The 21,699-nt window shown below is 52.4% G+C and overlaps 1 protein-coding gene across 1 annotated transcript in view; it reads left to right on the top strand.

The window, feature by feature from the left end:
- Positions 1–5,200: 5,200 nt before the first annotated feature.
- The window catches only part of CYP24A1 (cytochrome P450 family 24 subfamily A member 1), a 100,625-nt gene continuing 84,126 nt past the window's right edge, over positions 5,201–21,699 (top strand). Inside the window, exons 1-9 of the mRNA XM_075527695.1 lie at positions 5,201–5,449; positions 5,651–5,841; positions 7,439–7,532; positions 10,655–10,751; positions 12,918–13,009; positions 13,755–13,866; positions 14,940–15,085; positions 19,976–20,142; positions 21,540–21,618. Coding sequence (XP_075383810.1) covers positions 5,201–5,449; positions 5,651–5,841; positions 7,439–7,532; positions 10,655–10,751; positions 12,918–13,009; positions 13,755–13,866; positions 14,940–15,085; positions 19,976–20,142; positions 21,540–21,618 — 1,227 coding nt within the window. The remainder of the gene's footprint in view (positions 5,450–5,650; positions 5,842–7,438; positions 7,533–10,654; positions 10,752–12,917; positions 13,010–13,754; positions 13,867–14,939; positions 15,086–19,975; positions 20,143–21,539; positions 21,619–21,699) is intronic.

Here is a 21,699-nt window from a genome sequence, read left to right on the forward strand (position 1 = left end):
TTGACTGCGCTTCTGGGAGCGTTGGTGTGGATCCAGTCCAAATGAAATCCGTGACAATTTCATCCTTTCCTCCACTGATCACGGTGCTGCTTTGGGGTCCAGGTGTGATGACTTGGGATTTCTTGGTGGTGAGGTATAATACATACTGAGAGCTTATTGACCTTCATCAATAAGGGCTTGGACGTCCTCTTCACTTTCAGCAAGCAGGGCTATGTCATTTGTATCTCCCAGGCTGTTAATGATTATATCATTGATAACCTACACCTATGGGGGCAGGAGTACTCCCGTGGTGTCATTCTCATCTCCCATATAGGAGGCCCAGGCTCAATTTCCAGCCAGTACCCTTGATGCACGTCCATCACCGGTCTCTCCGTGGTTGTTTGCATGTTGCTAGGATGCTGAATGGTTTCAGTGGAACTTCCCGCCTAAGGCAGGAAGACTAGGAAGAAAATCTTGGAGACCTACTTCTGTAGATCACAAAAGCCTGGTCCCCTTGTACCTGAGGGGCCAGCAGGAGTCCAGAGCCAACCGAAAGGCAGGAACAACAAGAAAAGTAGCATCTGTTATAGATTACCTACAGGGTGGCTAGGAGTCAGAATTGACTCGGTGGCAGCGAGTGAGTGAGGGGCGCTATAGCATCTTTTTGTGGGATGAGTTGCAGACCACCATGTTGAAAATCAGAACCCACTGCCATCAAGTCAATGTTGACTCACAGTGACCCTATAAGACTGGTGGAAGTGCCCCTGTGAGTTTAAGAGACGAACTCTTCACAGAAATAGAAAGACCCGTCTTTCCCCTTCAGAGAAGCTGGTGGTTTCAAACTACTGACCATGCATTTAACAACCCAATGCCTGGCCATTAGATTCCCCAGGCTCTTACAGACCACCAATGTACCTGCAAATGGAGTCTCACAATAAGGTGAGTCACATGATTGTTTTGGCTTCCCAGGGCATATGAAAGTTATGTTTATACTTGCCTATGTAGTGAGCAATAGCGTACACAAAAGTTAGAGATACTTCAGGATTTCCCAGAAGGTGGCATACATGCTGCTGCAAAAATGGTATCGGTGGACCGCGATGCTCACTTGCTCAATGCAGGGTTGCCGCTGACTAACCTCCCATTTGTTAAAAAAAAAAAAAGCAATATTTGCAGAGCACAGGAAAGCAAGGCATAAGGTAATGAAGCATGCTTGTGGATGGTATGTTATATAAATAGGTTCATCTATAAACTACAATCTACATAAGTAGCTATTATTTTTATTAGCATAAATGGTCATTAGCCACGCGGGTTGCCTCTGAAATGCCAGTACTCAAAATCGGGTTGAGCTGCGTCGGCTTTTGAGAAGTGAGTTCACCAGGGAAATACATGTAAAAAGAAGCTTATAAGCGGTTAGCAGGGCCGGAGAGGAGGGAACTCGGCTGGATGGACTGACACAGCGGTTCCGTTCAACAATGGGCTCAGACAAAAGCATCATTGTGAGGATGGTGCAGGACCGAGCGGGATTTCATCCGGTTGTGCACCCGGTCACTGTGAGCTGGAATCTAACAACAACAGAAGCAAGGTGAGGAGGGACAAGGGGGAGCTTAAAGACAGCCAGAGATCAAGCTTCCTTTCCCTTCTTAGCCATTTCCAGCTTTGCACATCACTTCGGCCTCAAGTTATAGATTCATTTGAGACTTGATTCTTAGATCCAGTCGGGTGGCTATGCTTGGGCCACTAGCCACAAAGCCAGCAGTGCAAAACCACCAGCGGGCCCTCAGGAGAAAGGTGAAGCTTTCTATTGCTGTTACAGGCTCAGAAACGACAGGGGCAGTTCTCCCTGCCCTGCAGCGTCTCTGTGAGTCAGTATTGACTCCGTGGTAGCGGGTGCCTCACCATTCTGCCTTGTATACCTCCCTGTTTGACCTCAAGTTATAGATTTATTTTAGCCTTGGCTTTTATTTAATCCAGTTAAGGAAGCTTTGTTCCTGCTATATATGCCAGAGCTATGGAACAACAATTGCAGGATCATAAGCAGCCCTGGTGGTGTGGTGGTTACATGTTGGGCTGTGAGCCTCATGATCAGCAGTTCAAAACCACCAGCAGCTCCTCGGAAGATAAACTGGGCTTTCTAGTCCCATAACAGAGTTTCAGAACCCACAGGGGGTGGCCAGGAGTCAGTATGGACTTGATCGCCGTGAGTTTGGTTTGGGCTAGGAGCCCTGGTGGTGCTCACAGTTTAAGTGTGCTGTTAACTGCAAAACTGGGGGTTCAAACCCACCAGCTACTGCTTGGGAGAAGGATGAGGTTGTCTGTCTGCTCTCGTTAAGACTCACAGCCTCAGAAACCCTCTCTACCGTCACTGTGCTTTGGAATCCACTGTTGTCAGTGGAGTTCTGTTTCTTCCCCCTGTGGGACACCTAAAAGCTCTAGTGACATGTGGGTTACACATGGGACTACAACCTGCAAGATCTAACCTTCAGTCACTCCAGGGAGAAAGGCCAGGCTTTCAGCTCTCATAGAGATTTAGTCTAAAAAATCCCAAAGGGGCCATTCGATTCTGTCCTATGGGCTCACTCTCAGCTGGCATTGACATGTGGCAGTAAGTTTGGCTTTGGGTTCAAGGACATCTGGACTCCTAAGCAGACGTCTATTGAAATGGGCTAACCTTCACCAGGTGAGGCCCTGGTCACCAAGGTCATGAAGAGAGCTCAGTTACATCATGTGGGCAGGGTCCCGGTGGGAAGGCAGGGAGAAAGATGGGTTTTCTACTCTGCTACATCAGTGGTTCTCAACCTTCCTCATGTCGCGACGCTTTCTTACAGTTCCACATGTTGTGGTAACACCCCAACCATAAAATTATTTTTGTCACTATTTCATCGCTGTCATTGTGCTACTGTTATGAAAGGGTCATTCGACCCCCAAAGGGATCTAGACCCCAAAGGGGTCAAGACTCAGGTTGAGAACCACTGTTCTACAGGGTTTTCGAAACTGTAAATCTCTAGTGAATCAGAAACCCTTACCTTGAGTTTGAGGAGCAGCTGGTGTGTTTGAACCATTGACCTCTGGTTACCCCCGCCACACTGCCTAGGTCAAGCCTAAGGACGGTCAGTTGTTTCTGGTCTCACCCCTGACCGGATCATTTTGACCGCAACTTGTCCAACCTTGCCCTGCAAAGTCTCTTGGCAACTGACGGTGGGTTTGGGGCTGCTGTTTTGTTTTTGGCTGGTGTCAGAAGGTTTTTCAAATGACTTATTTCCTTATGTTGTGGTGGGAAGGGACAGATGGGACCACTCACCTGGTAGAGCTGCTTCTACTAGTACAATCCACTGACAGGCTGACAGGCTTCAAGCTGTGCTTTGCTCCCACCCTTCTTTCAGTTATCCCTTCCCTGTGAGCAGGAATGAATTCTCACTGCCCGTGTGAATTTTCACCCTGCTCTCTGCAGCTGTCCACTTGATGCCGCACACCCAGAGCCCAAATGTGATTGAGCCCATTGCAACCATAGTGACCCCTGAGTGCACAGTAGAACTGCCCCCAAGACTTCCAAGGCTGTCACCTTTATGGGATGGTGGCTTTGAAAAGGGCAGCCTGGCCGATGGAGGCCACCCACTTCACCACGGGGCCACCAGGGCTCTTTGGTCCCATAAAGACAGCTCGTAAGAGAGCACAATAGCTAAGGAAGGCATTCTTGTGATGAGAGGTCGGTAGTTCAAAACCAGCAGGCTCTCTGAAGGAGAGAGAAGGGGGTTTCTAGTCTCGTAAACAGTTACTTTAAAGCCATGGACAACGTTGCCAACATGCCTTCCTGAATGAGCAAGAGAGGGCTGCTCCTGGCAGGTTAGACGACTCCAGCTGTGTGTGTGTGCGTGTGCGTACACATGAGTGTCGCACGATGGAGAATACACACACACACACACACACACATTTGAAGAGCACCCTCAAAGAAGACATGGTAGGCAGTGGGGTGATGCGGGGGGTGGGGTGGGGGTGGGGGGTTGTGGTGTGAAGCTGCCACCATCTAGCATCCTATTCTGGGAGTCGGTGTGCCTAAGAGGGAGGGCTGGTAAACAGAGGGGCGGTTGCCAACCGTAAGCAATCGCTGCCACACTACTCACACTCTCACCCCATTGTAACTACTGCGGAGGTTACTATGAAACGGTCTCGGGAGCCGCCGCAGGGGCAGTTCTACTCTGCCGCCGTACAGGGTTGCAGCGAGTCCGAATCAACTCCCTGGAAGTGCGTGAGTTTGGAGACCGTATCATTCATTTCATCTTCAGAGGAGCCGTTCCACAAACGCCAGCGGCCCTTCTTGCCCAGGTTAAAACATGAAGTTGCAATCACGTCTCAAATCCGCCGCACCTGGGGGCGTGCGGGCGGCGCACCTTCCTCCGCTCGGTCAGCGCAGGATGCGAAGAGCCCGCTCCCGGGGAGGCGCGGGCCCCGGCGCGCAGGCAAACCTTTCCCGGGCGCACTCGGAGACCTCGCCACCCTGCGGCCGATTGTGCAAGCGCCCGGCTGCGCCGTCGCCACCGCCAGCTCCTGCCGCCGCGGAGGGCGGGGCGTCCCGGCTCACACTCGGTGAACCCGCGGCGGCCTCCCCGGGGGTTATCTCCGGGGTGGAGCCGCGCGCTCCTGCCCCGCTGCAGCGCACCAGTCACCCAAGGCGCTAATGCCCTCGTTCACCTCGCTGACTCCATCCCTTTCCACCCCGTCACCCCCCCCCTCCGCCCGTCCCGCGTCCCCGGTGGCCTGGCCAGCCCGGGCCCACTCCGCGCCCTTATTGGTCACCCCGGGCCTGCCCCGTTTCCATAAATAATGGTCCCCAGCCACCGGCACTTGGAGAGCCCGAGGAACCAAGAGCAGACCAGTAGCATCTCTGCTGTCCCCCGTGACGACTCCAGCCCCCGGCTCCAGACCAGAGCAACCAACGTGCAGACGGACTGCCGGCCAGCATCCCACCTCGCCGCTTCCAGCGCGCCGCTCCGAGTCCAGCGCGCCACAGCCCCGGTGCTACCGAGAAGCTTCCAGCATCCGAGTCCGCCTCGGTGCTCCTCAGTCGCCTGCTCCATCCCACCGGCGGGCTCTTTCCGTTTCTTCGGGCCACAATCAAAAGCCCCTCCGTCACTCCCCCCCAACCCCAATCCTGCAGGCACCTCTTTAGCACCCTCGTCTGGTCCAGCCCTCGCACCTCCCCACGTGCCCGGTCTCCCCTGACGCCATGAAGTCCCCCATCTGCAAGAGCCGCTCCCTGACCGCCTTCCTGCAGCAGTTCGGGAAGCCCCCCAGGCCCGGGACAGAGAAGGCGTGCGCGCCCCCTCGGCCGCGGGAGGTGCCCCTCTGCCCGCTGGTGGCTCACGGCGAGGCGCAGAACGCAGCAGCCCTGCCGGGCCCCACCAACTGGCCACTGCTGGGCAGCCTGCTGGAGATACTCTGGAAAGGGGGGCTCAAGAAACAGCATGACACGCTGGTAAATGCCCCGTTGCGCCCCAATTCCCTCTCCCCGCCCCTCCCTGCCCAGCCCTCCCAGCCGCCCCCCAGCTCTCCCCTTGACTGGCGGCCAGGGCGCACTGAGCGCTCCAGGGTCTGAGAGGCTGTGGTCTGGGCGGGGGCAGCCCTCCTGCGGCGCTGGGCGGAGGGGCTGACGCGGTGCCGGTCTGCCTCCCCCCAGGCACAGTACCACCAGAAGTATGGCAAGATTTTCCGCATGAAGCTGGGTTCCTTCGACTCGGTGCACCTGGGCTCGCCTAGCCTGCTGGAGGCTCTGTACCGCACGGAGAGCGCATACCCGCAGCGGCTGGAGATCAAACCCTGGAAGGCGTATCGGGACTATCGCCAGGAGGGCTACGGGCTGCTCATCCTGTGAGTCCTTGCAGTGGTGGCGTGGGGACCCGCATGGCCTTATGCACCCGGAAACAGAGGAGATGGGAAGCAGGGGGTTCCCTGGCGTCCAACCGAATAGAACTGTCCCTGTGGGTTTCCTAGTGTGTACATCGATATGGGGTCAGGAAGCGGAGAGGTTGTAGTGTTCGTACTGCCGACCTATGGCTAGCAGCCCAAAGCATAACCTACCACCCACCAGCCAAGAAAAGCCAAACTCACTGCTATCACTGGATCCCAATCCTGGGGCAGTAACTGGTTACTAGAGTGCTTCAGTAAAAAGCCCGCCCGGACCCCACCCCACGGCTGGATGCCGACCCAACCGGTAACTTCTACAGCACCGCTGCTGCCACCACCGGGGCTCCTTAGGGTACAAAGGAATAGCAAAGTCCCTCTCCTGTGTCGTGAGCAGTGCTGCCAGGGCTTCAGTGGATTGAGGGGACCCCTGTGTTCTCCAGGGTTTCTGAGCATGACCACGCCCTTCCAACAAAAGCATGCCCCAGGGGGTCAGGCTCTTGGGCGGGACAAGGTTCTGAAGACAAACCTGCCTAAACTGCTGCAAACTCCAGAACCTGGGCTCTAGAATGTGCTCTAAAGGCGGAATCAATTACTTCTGCGTTTGAAGGTGTCTTATCCAGGTGGGATGGAGGGGGCAGAGGGAAGCGGCTAATTATTCTTGAGTGTAACGGGAAAGTGGGGTGTAGGAGAGGAGCCAAGGTGGCATTTTAGAAAGAGAAAGGGCGCAGTGGGATTCTCATTCTCGGCTTTGACTCCTCAGCATTGACCAAGTTAACGTTTCTTTACCAAGAGTTGTCCTACCTAATGGCTGTGTCTTTCACATTATAAACACTGGGGTTTAAGAACAAGGATGCTTGGTGCCTCTGTGCCTGTGTGGTCAGCCATAGGCAACCCCCCCTGCCACACACACACACACACACACACACACACACACACACACCACTATGGAGTGGATTCCAACTCCTGAGACTGTCGATGTTTACCAGAGCGGACAGCCTCAGCGCTCTCCCACAGAGCCGCCTGTAGAAACCTTAGAAACCCAGTGCTTACCCGGCAACACCACCCGGATGGGGCATACGTTATAAGGGTGCTTGATGGGAACACGCTTCTTACAACTCTACAAATCTTTTTATGTGGTTATTTGGAGGCAATGAGCAAATTTCAAGGTTTGAGCTCAAAACAGAGAGGGGTTGCTGGTAAAGGCGGTGCTCCCACGCCCACTTTGGGAGCTTTGACTCACAGCCCCCAGCCTATCAGGCCCCCCTCTGCCGAGGCACCTCACCCTGAGCCCCCGGGAATGACTTAACCTTTAGGGTAAGGGAGAAGAGAGGTGCTCTTCCCTCCTCTCCCTCTTCCCTCTTCCCTCCTCCTCCTCCCCCTCCCCTTTTCCTCCTCCTTCTCTTTCTCCTCCTCCTCCTCCTCTTCCTTCTCCTGGTCCAGCCAACCCCAGTCAGTTGGCCCATTTCCAACACTGATGCCCTTGCAGAACTGGGGGGTTGGGGGCGTATATCTCTGCGGCTCCTGCAGCTTGTTCCAACCATCCTCCTGCTTCTTTCCCCAGGGAAGGCGAAGACTGGCAGCGGGTGCGGAGCGCCTTTCAAAAGAAACTAATGAAACCAGTGGAAATTATGAAGCTGGACAAGAAAATCAATGAGGTTTGCAGGCTGGGGCCAGCTAGCCAGGGTCTCTTGGGGATATCAAGGGCAGGGGGTGAGCTTATGGAACTTTGAGCGACAAGTACAACTTGTGGAGGAAAAGCGGGCAAGAGAATCCCGCCAGCATTTTCTCTCCTCTTTCCTCTTCATATCCACCCTTTCCCCACAAGCCCTTACTTCTCCCCCTTCCCTCCTTCCTCGCCCATGTTTAAGTAATACCTCAGCGAGGGCATAGATATGAACACTGACATTGGTATTCCAGTCTTGGATCGGAGCCTGCGGCTTTCACCCACTAGCTGTGTGATCCAGCTTAACCTCTCTAAGCCTCAATTTCCCAGTCTGCAAAATGGGGTTTCCAATCCCACCATCACCACCACCATCAACAAGACATAAGGTTTCCATGAAGTAATGCTTGTAAAAATTTAGGTGATGGCTTTTGACTGGGTTTTGTGGGATGAGTAGGAGTCTGCAAGCCAGAGAAGATGGAAAACGGGATGTTAGGCAGAGATTCCCCCCAGGCAGATCAAATCATGAGGGCCTGAGATGGCATGGTTTGTTCACAGACTAGTAGTACTTGTAGATGACGCTGCACAGAGAAGAGGCTTGGACACTATTTCTGGTGCCACGCCATGGGATTAGGTCCAGCATATCCCCCATAGCCCACAAGGGGAGTGGTTAAGCATCTATTAATCTGTCTTTACTCCTTCCCGCTTTGGATGTTTATTTTAAACAAGAATTATACCCAAATGGAATGATGTGGGTCAGAAGTTTGGGGGAGGGGGCACAAGTAATTACTACAAATGAATAAGGCAGCCCTAAGGCCAGCAGATCAAACCCACCAGCCTCTCCAAGAGAGAGCGATGAGGCTGTCTGCTCCTGTGCAGGTTTCAGCCTCACAAACACTTTATAGGGTGGCTACGAGTTGGAATCGACTTGATGGCAGTGGGTTCGGCTGCACTTTTTGGAGGGGTGTCAGCAAACAGAATAGTGCTTGCCTTTCCTGGAGGGGACAGTGGCCGCCATCCTGTTTCTCTGTCCCATTGCGGTCACATGAGAGGGCAGATCCAGGGTGCACAGATCTCCTGGTTGCTTTTTGTTTTTAAGAGGAGTGGAAATTCCTTAGGTTTGATCTCTGTATTTTTTAATGATAATGAATTCTAAGTACTCAAAGATATTTAAATAGGCTTTACTGTCACACCAGTTTTAGGTTGATAGAAAAACTACTCCGATTAGAGTTCCCATGTAGCCCCATCCCTCCTGCACAGTTTCTCTGCTGCAATGTCTTGCATGAATGTGTGCACCCACTCACTGTCATCGAGCCCATTCTGATGCATGGTAACCCCATCTCGGACCTCCCAGGCAGTCCGGCTTTATGGGAGCAGACAGCCTCATCTTTCTCCTGGCGAGCAATGGGTGGGTTTGGATCAATGACCTTGCAGTTCGCTGCCCAACGCTTACCCTCCAGCGCCACCAGGTCTCTTAAATATGCCTTCTGTGTGCTACATGTGTGGGCTTAGGATTCACGCACACATACCTGGGTTCAAGCCCCAGCTTGCCCACTTAGCAGCTGTGTATCAGAAGCCGAGTGAGTTAGCCTCTCTGTGCTGCCTCAGTTTACTTGTGTGTCACATAGGAATTGAGGATAATATTAGAATCAAAGAGAGTGCCCATAAAACATGTTGTACGGTGCTTCAGGCTAGACTGAAACCCAGACCCACTGCTGTCAAGTCCCTTATGATGAAATGACTATAGATGCAGTAGACCTGCCCTGACCCATAGGGCGTCCCAGCCTGTGGATTCTTATGGAAGCAGACATGGTCATCCTTCTCCCAAGGAGCTGCTGGTACATTTGAATCGCTGACTTTTCGGTTAGCAGCTCACTGCTTAACCCGCAGCACCACCAGGGCTCCCTTAGTACTAAACAAGCCTCTTTAGGCGAGGGGTGTGGCTGTCTCACCCCACTGATTTTGGAAATTGGCACCTGCAGGCTTTATGAGGCTTGTCCGGCCCAGGTAGAAAAGCCTGTCTGCTTTTAGAACTGCCCTGCCAGGAGCATCACAAGGGGTGGCTCTGCCAGAGCAAAGTTTACTTGTTCACAGGTTAGGAGGCTAGGGGTCTGAAAGCCGGGGTCAGCTCCAGGGGAAGGCTATGTCTTGTGTTGGCTCTGGGGGAGGCTCCTTGTCTCTTTTCTGTCCCTGCAGACCCCATGAGCCTCGGCCCTTTGGTGATCCCCAGGCACCCCTTAATGTCATCTCTGCTCACTTGCTGGTTTCATCTCTTTAATGTCTCAGAAGAGATTGATTTAAGACCCACCCCGCACAACTACTATATAATCCCAGATGAGATTATAACCATAGGTATGGGGTGAGGGTTTATAACTCCCCTATTCTGGAGGGATGTGGTTTAGTCTGTAACAAAGCTAGTGGCAGGCTGCATCCAGAATAGACAGCTCTTCTGCCTCTGTGTCCAACCTGCTCTGCGCAGCACCGCCAGTGAGGAGCTGTGTGCTGGCCCCAGCAGGGTCATGGCAACCCCAAGGCTAGCTGAAACATCCCTCTTAGGGGTTTCTTCCCTATTGGGATGAGAAGATACCAGTGCATTCTTTTCCATTCATTCCTGCTCGGCCCCTGCTGAGAATTCATCTCTCCATGCTAGCTCCATGCTGTGGACTCAGATGGCCCAGTTTAACAAGATCCACAGATGATTCTTAGGCTGAATCGGAATCTATAGTTTAACACGATCCTGGAAGGCTTACCCAGGAGCATAGCAAACTCCAGATTCTGATTCTCTGTCTAGCTGGGTGGATATGCAAACTTGCACCAAGGGGGTCAGGCGTGAAGGAACTGGTTTGCAGCCCTGTGGGGAAGCTGCCAGCGTCATTGGTCTATAGTGAGAGCTGACACTTAAGCTTCTGGCGACTGCAGGAAAGGCTCCGGAAAGCGCCTAGGACAGGGGATCAGGGGGTGGGGGCCTGTAAAATGCATGAGTGCCGTGACTCCCGGGGGAAATGATATTACGGGGAGGGACTAAACAACACAGCGAAACCTGAAATTAGATGACCGCGTCTTTTTTCTCTTTCTCTAATGGTTTTGAAATGCCTTTTGTGGCTGCTTGCCTTCCAGGTGTTGGCGGATTTTGTGTGTAGACTCGATGAACTCTGCGACGCACAAGGCCATGTGCCAGACTTATACAGCGAGCTGAACAAATGGTCATTCGAGAGTAAGTTGTGTTTCCAGTCTGGGCGGGGCAGGCTTCCAAGTGGTCATGCAGATTAAGCCCGGTCCTTGGAGAATGTCTCTGGGCTCAGATCCCTCACATCCAAGTCGTGATTCTTCAGCGCACTCGAGTTTTGCCTTGCACTTTGGGACGGCCACGCGGACACTAGGTCGACACCTGTTGTGGGTCAGGCACCGTACTAGGTCCAAGGGGCACAGCAGTGAATGGAACAGGTTGGTGTCCTGCCCATGGGGAGCATAGACCCCAGGCGGGTGACAGTCAACAGCTTGATGTGTTTTAATACAGACTCTTTTGAGGGGTAAGGAAAAAGAGCGTGGGAGCCCAGAAAGAGATGCTGAAGTAAGGCCAGTCCCCTTGGGCCAGGTGACTTCGGAGGGGAGGCATAGAGGAAGGGGTGGGGGGGTGGGGGTGGTGAATCTCTGGACGTGTGGCAGGCAGAGCACACGGGAAGTGTGAACAGCCAAGGCCTAAGGAGGAATGGTGTGCTTCACGACCTTAAGGGATGCTGGTGTGAGTGGTTGTTGGCAAGCAATGGAAGAGTGTGAAAAGGAGCCAAGGTCAAAAAGGACACAGATCAGGGAGGGCCTGTAGGTTCTTGTGAGAACGTGGGCTCTTCCTAGGCCTTGCTCCCTTTTGCGTCTCCATCCTCAGCCTGGTGGCCTGCCGTGAGGGGCCTGTTGCCGCAAGCTGGCTGCTGCACCTCTTTCTAGAAAAATACAGAGAAGGAAGAGTTAAGCCCATCCCTGGGCCCTCTCTACCAAGAAAGCAAGGGTTTCCTCTGAAGCCTCATTGGCTGGAACTGGGTCATGTGACACTCCACCTTACAGGGCAGGCTGGGAACTCAGGCAACAAAATGAGCAGTCCTGCAGATGCTAAACCCACCCTGTTTTACTGCCCCAGGACGGATGTCTGGCCATTCTCTGAGAGCCTGGCAGAGGGCAGAGACCAATGAGAATGGATATTGAAATGCTGATAAAAGCAAGACCGTGCGGGAGGCTCACTCACTGCATAAAGAACGGCTGCATTGGTTCCCCCGTAACACTCACTGCCGAGTCGGTGCTGACTCACAGTGACCCTCTAGGAAAGGGTAGAATTTCCCATGTGAGTTTTTGAGACTAACTCTTGATGGAAGTCCTGTCTTTCTCCCTCAGAGCAGCTGGTGGATTTGAACTTCTGACCTTGCAGTTAGCTGCCCGATTCATAACCACTATGCCACCAGGGGTCCTCTGCATTGGCCGAGCGGTGACACTTTGTGAATTCCAAATGAATGCTGCATAAATAGGAAATCGCGACCCACACATGCATGGGTCACGCTGGCCCAACCGAGTGTCTTAGGAATAGCGAGCCATCTTCATTGATGGGTCAGTTCCGATACTCCTTGATATCACTACCCCCCAGTTTGCACTGTTGGGCATGTTTTTTCCAAGCAGGTGGCTTGACTATTACAGACCCCTTAAAAAAACAGAAAACCCACCAAACTCACTGAAATGAAAGTATGGAAGTGTATAATATGTGAGCCATCTTGTCAATGAAACTATAGAGAAAAAGAACAGGTGAAAGCGTGAAACATGCCAGCTCAGCTCCCGACAGGTAGCAGGTGTGGTGGCTGTAAGGTGTGGTGGCCTGTTTCCATGGGGACTGACCCTGTGAGGGGAGTAGACCTAGCTCGCCAGCTCTTTCTCCCATGGAGCCATCTGAGGGTGGGTTTGCTCTACGACCTTTCGGCTCCCAGCACATAACTGCTCCTTCTGTACTGAAAGGTCCATATATAACTATTTTCTTCCAGCAATGACTTCCCTCCCAATCATAATTAAAGCAAGAGAAACCAGGCAGATGTAGCAGAGCCCCGAGCCAAGGATGCCTTTGCTCCATCCCCCATCCTCCAGCTCACTGAAAGAAACAAGGATGTCCTTCTCAGACCAGAGGGCATGCGTCACATCACCAGGAGGCCATTTCTACAGAGGGAGGACCAACCAGGCCCCTTCTCCCAGGCTCTTTCTCTAGGATCTTGGACACCTGTGATTTCTTTTTTTGGTGTTGTTTCTTCTCAGAAATAACCACTCTTTCAGGAGAGACAGGATTGAGCCTTTCATAGCTAGCTCATGTTGGACTCTCTGTGTGACAGTAGTGATTATTTTTAAATAACAGGTATCTGCCTTGTGTTGTATGAGAAGAGGTTTGGACTCCTTCAGAAGAATACAGAGGAAGACGCTCTGAACTTCATCATGGCCATCAAAACAGTAAGTAGTGCCTTTGGGAGGCTAGTCGTCTTGGTGGTCAACCTAGAGGGGAGGCCTGCAAAAATGATGCCATCCTGTATCCCCTCGGGTGGCATGCTCACACACACACACACACACACTCACACACACACACACGCATACAGTGTCTCCACAGCAAACTGTTAATATGAAGGTGGATTGTATAATTCAATGTGTATCTGTGCCTCTATGCCTAAATGGAAAAAAAGAATAATAAACTCATTATTCTTGCACAAGCCAGGTCAAAGTAGGAATTCAGCTCAGGGCTGGCAGGTTAGACCGTGGTTTTCAGAGTCTGAATTTTCTCAGATTAAAATTTCAGATTACATTTTTTTCAGATTAAAATTTCTGGAGATGTCAGACCCTGTGAAATTAGTATAGAAATGACTGTAGTTTAGGAATTCGTGGGAATTGATGTGTGTGTGTGTGTGTGTGTGTGTGTGTGTGTGTGTGTGTGTAGGTTAATAGTCTATTAGTATGATTTGACTTTTAGGTCATAAGGTTTTTGATGAGAGAACTCCAGTGGGAAATCATTTCCCGTCTTTCATGGACGGGGTGTGCAGGTGGGGAGTTGGCATTGCTTCCAGGAAAAGTGCAGCGAAGTTAGGAGAGGGTTGGGTGTCTGGCCATGTGGGGTGCAGAGGGCGCCGCTGCCTGGGGTGCCCCCTTGGGGGAGTGGTCTCTGGGGGAAGGGGCCCTGGAGTGAAGGCATCCATGTTCCTGGCAGATGATGAGCACATTTGGGAGGATGATGGTGACGCCGGTGGAGCTGCACAAGCGCCTCAACACCAAGGTCTGGCAGGACCACACGCAGGCCTGGGACACCATCTTCAGATCAGGTGAGAAGGGTCATGCCTCTGTCCACACCACGCCCAGCAGCCCTGCCCCCTGCCCTCAGCAGGAGGGATGGGGTGACCTTTCTGGACTGACTACTTTGGTCTAGAGAGCTGCTTTCTCCGGCCACTGGTTCCAGGGTGGGCAGTGCCTTCCCCAGGGGGTGCTGGAACGCACCAGGGGTCTGCCGAAGCAAATCCTACTCCTGACCTTGGATTCAGGGCTGGAGTACAATGCTTTCAATTGCCAGGCAGGCACTGAGTCAGGGGGTTTGTTTGTCTGAAAAGGGTGGCAGTGGGCTAAATAAGTTTGGGAACCTACGCCTTAGGCTTGGCCAACCTAACGCAGGCATTTGCGGGTGGCTCCCATGTAGAGGGAATCTAGGGGAAAGGCAGGGAGTGGCTTTCCGCCATCTTCCTTCGGTGCTCACACCTGAACATCTAACTCGCTGCCGTGGGGCTGGCACTCAGAGCCACCCTACCGGACAGGGGAGAATCGCCCCGGGGGTTTTCTGGGCCCGGAACTCTTTATTGGAGCAAAGCGTCTGGCCTTTTAGAGCCTCTGACCTCCCTTGAGGTTAGCACCCTAAAGTTCCCCCAATGACACCCGCCAGGCTCCTGGCCTCTGTGTTTTAAGCTCTTCGCTCTCGGACCGCCCTGCATCAGGGCATCATCTGGGAGCTACTTAGAGATGCAAACTTCCAGCACTGCAAACCGCTCCAGCCCCTCCCTCCAGAATTGATTGGCACTGCCCCCACCCCAAGTCATCCACTGAAGCAGAACCCTCATTTTTCACAAAAGCTCCCTGAGACCCCTGAGCGCCTCTTATGCACGTGTATATCCAGGGAGGAAATGCATCCTCTCAGAGTGAGCCTGATGGAGACCCCTCCCTCCACCCTGAGACCCAGTCTGCCTTCGCCCAGATGCCAGGGGCCCTCTGTGCACTGCGGCTGCGGGTGGGCGCTCTCAAGGCACGTAGTGAACCCACTGCCAGTAGTGTCCCTAGAGAGAGGTTCTCTTTTGGTGCTTTGCCTCCTCTTAATCCCGGCTGACACCCTCCCCGCTTCCTCTTCCAATAGTCAAGTCATGTATGGACAGACAGTTGGACACTCCGTCTGGGACGCCCCACGCGGCCTTCCTCGCCGAGGTCTATCAGCACAGCCGGCTCTCCAAGAAGGAACTGTACGCGGCCGTCACCGAGCTGCAGCTGGCGGCGGTGGAAACGGTAAGGCGAGAGGAGCCCATTTTGCTGCCTGCGCAGTGGTTTCGCCAGGCGTCCGCAGGCCAGAGCACCCCCTTTCCATGAGCATTCCCTTTGAGCATGGTCCTTGCACCTGATCATGTGGTGCTCAGAGAATTAGGGCCCTCTCCTGACACAGGGAGCCCTGGTGGCCTATTGTTGGGGTTCCAACTCCTAGCGACCTGATATCTAACAGGATGACACCTTGCACCATCCCCACAATGGTTTGAGCTCATCACTGCAGTCCCTGGGTCTCTTCCTCTTGCCCAATGTCTTCCTCTGTGTGGGGACCCACATGGTGTCCTTCTCCAGCGGCTGGTCATGCCTGACACTATGTCCGAGGTTTGTGAGCCGGACTCTCAGCATCCTTCCTCAAGGGAACCTTCTGGCATCGGGCGTTACATCTCGGACCGCTCACTGTGCAAGGTCAATGGTTGTAGGCCACGAGCTGCTCCAGGGGGGAAAATATGAGGCTTGTTGCTCCTGTGAGATTTACAGCCTTGGACTCCGCCCTGGAGCGTCACCGTGAATCGGAACTGATTTTGTGGCAGTGAGCTTGCTTGTTTGTTTGTTTGTTTGTTTGTTTTGCACTGACTGGGAGTCCTGGTGGCATTGTGGTTGAAGCATGGGCTTGCTAACCACCAAGTGGGCAGGTTGGCAGTTCAAACTCAACTGTGGCTCGACGGGAAAAAGATACAGCTGTCTGCTCCTGTAGAGATTTATCATCTCTGAAAAAACTAGGGAGTGTCCAGTTCTAGTATCCAGAGTTCTCAGTGGCTGGTTTTTGCAAACAAGATCGCCAGACCTTTCCTTCTTGGTACATGGGGTTGAACTCCTCCCTCCAACCTTTTAGTTAGCAAGCCAGCATCTACACACTACCTGGGGACCCGGAAATGCGGGCTTGGAGATGATGCGTGCCCGGAGAAGCATGGGAACAGCTGTGGGGATTCTGAGTCAGGAAAGTTGCATTCCTACAAGGATAGTTATTCTCAATTTTTAAAAAACAGGACATGTTTCAGGTGATTGCACGTTCCCACAAAGTGCCTAACCTGGTCTACTATTGACGGTGAAAATATTGAAACACTTTCTATTCTAAGCTGATGCTTGCCCCCTCCCTCGCTTAAGATTGTATGAGAGAGCATTTGGAAAAGTTTAAGGGAGCTGTTTAGTTTTAAATATCAAGAGCCCACCTCCAATGTGGTTGAAAGTCCTCCTAGCTACTTAATGTAGCCCAAACCCCAAACCCCAAGACTGATGTCAGGTTCTGCATGGATTGGACTCTCTTTGGCCTGGTTTCCATCAGAGTTCTCACTGGAGGGATGCCTACTAATATTCCCCATAAGCCTGACATTTCATACAGTTCCAAACTCCAGAAAACCACGTTCGCTGACATCGAGGTGATGCCGACTCCCAGGGACCCTGCAGGACGGGTAGAACTGCCCCTGTGGGTTTCTGAGACGTAACTGTTTACAGGAGCGGCACATCCTGTCCTTCCTTATAGACCAGCCGTTGCTTTCCTCTCTCTTTTCCAGAGTCTCTTGTTTGGAGAAAAAGTCGTAGACTAGTAAGGATCTTATTTTTTCCTCTTGCTCCAGAAAGCTGTCAAAGGGGTGGATTCATTGTAGAGCACCTTCTTGTTGGGTCTCTTAATCCCGAGAGACCCTTGTTGCTCGGGTCCTTCAGTCGGCCCGACCCATAGCGACCGCATGTACAGCAGAAGGAAACGCCGCCGGCCCTGCGCCCTCTTCACAAGGGTAGTTGTGTTTGAGCCCGTCGTGCACCCACCATGTTGGCCCACCTTGTCGAGAATCCTCCTCTCTCTTCTTGCTGTCCTTCCACTCTACCAGGCGAGAGGTCCTTCTCCAGGGACCAGTCTCTCCTGACAACCTGTCCAAAGCACCTGAGACAAAGTCTCGCCATCCCACTTCTAAGCATTCTGGCCGCACTTCTTCCAAGAGGCTCTTAGATTGATCAAGGGACAGTTTCTCGCTTCCTCCTTTTCCTCCCCCTCCATCCCTCCTTTTTTCCTTGTTCCTGACTGGGCCATGGACCCCTTGAAAGCAGTGGATTCTTAGTGTTGGTCACTGATTCATCCCCAAACCTGGAACAAGGCTTGTCATGTCGTAACCCAAACCCACTGCCCTCAAGTCCATTCTAACTCAGCAACCTTGGGGGCAGAGGAGAACTTCCCCTTTGGAGTTCTAAGAATGTCAACCTTACGGGAGCAGAAAGCCTCTCCTTTCTCCTGAGGAGCAGCTGGTGGGTTCTAACCACTTCATGTGTAGTCCACTACCCTACCGGGGCTCCTCTGCATACCATCAGTGATCCATAAATATTTGTGGAGTAGGTTAGAGAATTCAGCAACTATTGAGTGCCTACTATCTTCCAGGTATATATACATGTATAGATGTGCATGTCTATAGACACACATGAAGGTATATATGTACATATACAAGTCCCACCATGAACCAGAAATGTAGGTCCTTCCTCACCCTCGGGGAACGTGCACAATCGTGGAGAAGAGAGAAGCAGTCAGACATACAAACCACTGTGGTCATCACAGAGAGTGGGGCTGGCCCTGGAGGTGACGCAAGAGGTAGGAATGCGAATGGAAGGGAGCGTCTCCCTCTGAGGGAGGCACGATGGAGCTGACCTGGAATGAAGAGCAGCAGCCAGGTCGAGGAGAGAACACCAGCAGAGGCACGGAGCAGGACCAGGGCCAGGTGTGTTAGGAGCTGAGATGGGAGAAGCTGAGGCATTCATGAGGGCTGTGAGGGCCTTGGGAACACATCTGGTTTCTATTGCACCTGCAAGGGAGGCTCCCAGAGGGATTTAAGCAGAGGCGTGACCTGATGGCATTTATGGGTGGAGAAAGGACTGGTGGTGGCAGCAGCAGGGCAGTTACAAGATCTGCTACCTCCTCTGGGGTCAAGTCAGGACAGCTTATGCTCCTGAGGTTTCCCAGGCCACTCTCCTCTGTAGCCACTCCCACCCTCAACCCCCACGATCCTAACAGGGCCCAGAAGGTCTTCCATGGCTGTGGTGAAGGCTTCAGTTATCTGCGTTCAAGAAATGCGATTTGGTACTTGTGGTGAAGGACCCCTTGATAGAGGGAAATGTGTTTCTTTTTAAGTCCTGGCTCTTCTTGGAAGGCGCATTTGGCAAATCAGAGGCATGGAGAAGTGAATCTAATTTGTTGGCCTGTGCCCACTTCCTGTTTTGTCAATGAGACGCATGTCATCATGGTGTCCGTCCGGGGTTTATTTGCAGCCCAGGCCGCCGGCTCCCCGACACAGAGAAGCCTGCCTCTCAGGCATCTTCTTCCAACAGTAATGCGTCTCACTGGGCCTGCTCCTCCCGGGCTCTGCTGGGTGGCCTTCAGTGGCACTGTCTTTGTGTCTGCACATTGGCTACTTCCAGGGGAAGAGCTGGCTCCCACGAGCTAAAACAGGACCAAACAAACGATTGTGCTTGATGAGCAGTGAGACATAGCATCACAGAGCTACCAGAGACGCGGCCGCTTCCACCGCCTTTGCTTTCCTTTGCCCTTGGAGAGGAACATCGAGAATGCCACTGAGAAGGACATAGGTCCATTGTCCGAAATTAGGGCTGGTTCCTTGGAACCCTCAACTGGATGCTGGAATGTCTGATCCGGGCTAGTCAGCCTCCTTCTGCCAGGTTTCTTTGCATGTGGCTGGGACCCCACGTGGCGAGGAGACCTTTTGATTCTCCTGCTAATTTGGGAGGATGGGGCAAAAAGTTCTTTCTTTTAAACGTGAGTGATGCCGTTTCTGGCCCTTGGTCAACTAACTGTAAGGTCAAAGGAACGTGTTGGCCCCACTCCTTCTCGGTCCTTCTCTGCCCACTCCATTTTTTCCATCAAAATATGTTTGCATCAAACCACACATGCTTTTGCACATTTTTATTTCTCAGATGAGTGTAGGTTTCCATGCAGTTCCAAGAAATGATAGTGGTGCAGGGAGTTCCGTGTGCCCTCCCCCTGGCCCCTCCCCACCCGGCCCCAGGAGAGTATCTTGATGTTTAGAAACCAGAAGAATTCCAGATTATTTGTTGTCTCTGTTGGGGTTGTTTGTTGCCTTTGGGTCAATTGGTACCCATGGTGACCTCAGGCTCATCAGAGAACAACTGTTCCCGAGGGCCCCCACCCATTGACATCGCCCCCGTAGATGCATAAGATGCATTTATCAAACTGCACGGTCCGGAGCCAACCAATCAACATTTCAAAAGCAGATCTCTACACCAGACTTGCAAAGCATGTCTGGCTGGGTTTGAACCGCCAACCTATTGGATCATAGTCCAGTGCTCAACGGTGTGGGCCATCCAGGGATCCTCCCCAGTGGGAATATCTTGGTGACTACAGTACAGTACCAAAGTTCATGGGAAAAGGGAATGACAAGAGATGGGATTTTCTCCACCCACTTTTTGAAGGCTTTGTCATAGCGTAGCGGAGATATCGACGTTGGCAACAAGCCGCCTGTCATATCCAAATTTCACCAGTTACCCATTTATGCTCAAACCAGTGTCATTTCGAACTGTATTCTCCACGCCCCCGTGTGGCTGGTTATCTAAAAAAGACAGTTTGCTTCCCTCAAAAAATGCCTTACCCTTAATCCACCCGAGGCTGTCAATCTTCACAGGAGCAGAAAACCTCTCCTTCCTCCCAAGAAGCAGCTGGGGAGTTCTCCCAACAATAATGAGATCTGGTTTCTTCCAGGCGCGGAGAATGAGGGCCACTGGGAAAGTGTCCCATAGAGTCGCAGAGGGAGGGGCTAGCCACTTGCTTCTGCTCTGCTGAGAACTGCTTTAAGGCAGCCTTCCGGCAGAAGTGCCACTTTCCACCTGTTTGGTTTGCAGACTGCAAACAGCCTGATGTGGATGCTCTACAATTTATCCCGAAACCCCCAAGTGCAACAGAAGCTTCGTGACGAAATTCAAAGTGTGCTTCCAGAGAACCGGGCGCCCCGAGCAGAGGACTTGAAAAATATGCCGTATTTAAAAGCTTGTCTGAAAGAGTCTATGAGGTGAGAACATGTCCCCCAATGGACAGGAATCTTTTAGAAAGAAAATTGTTCCCCAGGAGACACAATGCAATGCCCCCCGACTCCCGCCGCCTCATTGGCATCTCCCTTGGTAGATGCATAAGTATTTCTCAAACTGCACAAAGGAACCGGGCAGGGGCGGAGGGAGGCGTGTTTGTTTTCCATCACTTGGAAAGTCGCTGTTAAGTAGTAATAATAAGATGGACGGACACAGTGGCTGCAGCAGGGGCTCACACATAGTAACAATCGTGATGTTGGCGCAGGACCGGGCAGTGTTGTACATTTGGTCGCTATGGGTTGGACACGGACTCGAGACCACCACTACCAACAACAGTGGGTGCGCAGGTACCAGTGCAGGGAGGAAGCCTGATGGGAGGATTTGAGACACAAGGCCAGCTAGGGGACCATCATTTTAGGTAATAAGCCAAAGAGACTTCTGTGGTTTTTAGTATCTGAAATACATTCTTCTTTGGAAATTCTCCTCACACCATCCTAAAATTAGGAAGAAATAATGGCTTTAAGCTATGAAACACTTGTTGGTGTTAGGTGGTTCTGACTCATAGCCGCCCTTTGCACAGCAGAACGGGCAGTGCCCAGCCCTGCGGCACCATCCCCACAATTGGTATTTGAGCCCAGGGTTGCAGCCCCTGTGTCCATCCTTCTCAACAAGGGCCTCCCTCATTTTCCCTGCCCTTCTACTTGACCCCAGCCTGATGCCCTTCTCCATCTCTCCTGAGAACACGTCCTTGCTTCTGCGGCGCATCCTGGCTGTGCTTCTTCCAGAGTCCGTTACTCTTTTAGCAGATGCATGGCTAGTGCAGGAAGGGAGATAATGGAGCCAGAAAGAGGCTTAGGGGCAGCCCTTTAACCTCATGAAGAGCAGATAAACAAAGAAACCCTAGAACCAGCATCAGGCTTCAGGGTAAAAGGTGAAAGGTCTAGCAGGGACAAAGGAACATCATGGTTAGCCACCCATCAGCCCTGTAGTCGCGGTCTAGGTCATGGCGTCGTGAAATTAGGTTGGCTACTAACCTGAAGCTAAGCTTTGAACCCTCCCACCTGATTCTGAGAGATGGAGGCCTGGGGATCTGCTTCCATCCAGATTCCAGCCCTGTGGGGCAGTTCTACACTGCGCCACACGGGGTCGCCATGAGTTCGGATTGTGGAGCCTTAACCAAGGCAGTAAGATAAGAAGACGGAAGCGGCAGCATGTGTTTATGAAGAGCTGCCACCAGGATCCTTGGGGGCACAAATTTAAGCAGCAAGCATGTTTTTAACCAGCGTCTGCATTCAGAGCAACATAAATGCTAGACAGTGCTCTGTGCGTCTCTTTGCATCTTTGGCCTTTTCATGTTTGTTTATCTGTTTTTAATCTTTAGGCTTACCCCGAGTGTGCCTTTCACGACTCGGACCCTTGACAAAGCAACGGTTCTGGGCGAATACGCACTCCCCAAAGGGGTAAGTACAGTTGACTCTTCTGGAAAAGTACGGAGGAGCCCCGGTGGCAGTAGCTGGCTGTGCATTGGGCTGCTTGCTAAC

The sequence above is a fragment of the Tenrec ecaudatus genome, chromosome 12 (genome assembly GCF_050624435.1).
Source record: "Tenrec ecaudatus isolate mTenEca1 chromosome 12, mTenEca1.hap1, whole genome shotgun sequence".
Classification (NCBI taxonomy): domain Eukaryota; kingdom Metazoa; phylum Chordata; class Mammalia; order Afrosoricida; family Tenrecidae; genus Tenrec; species Tenrec ecaudatus.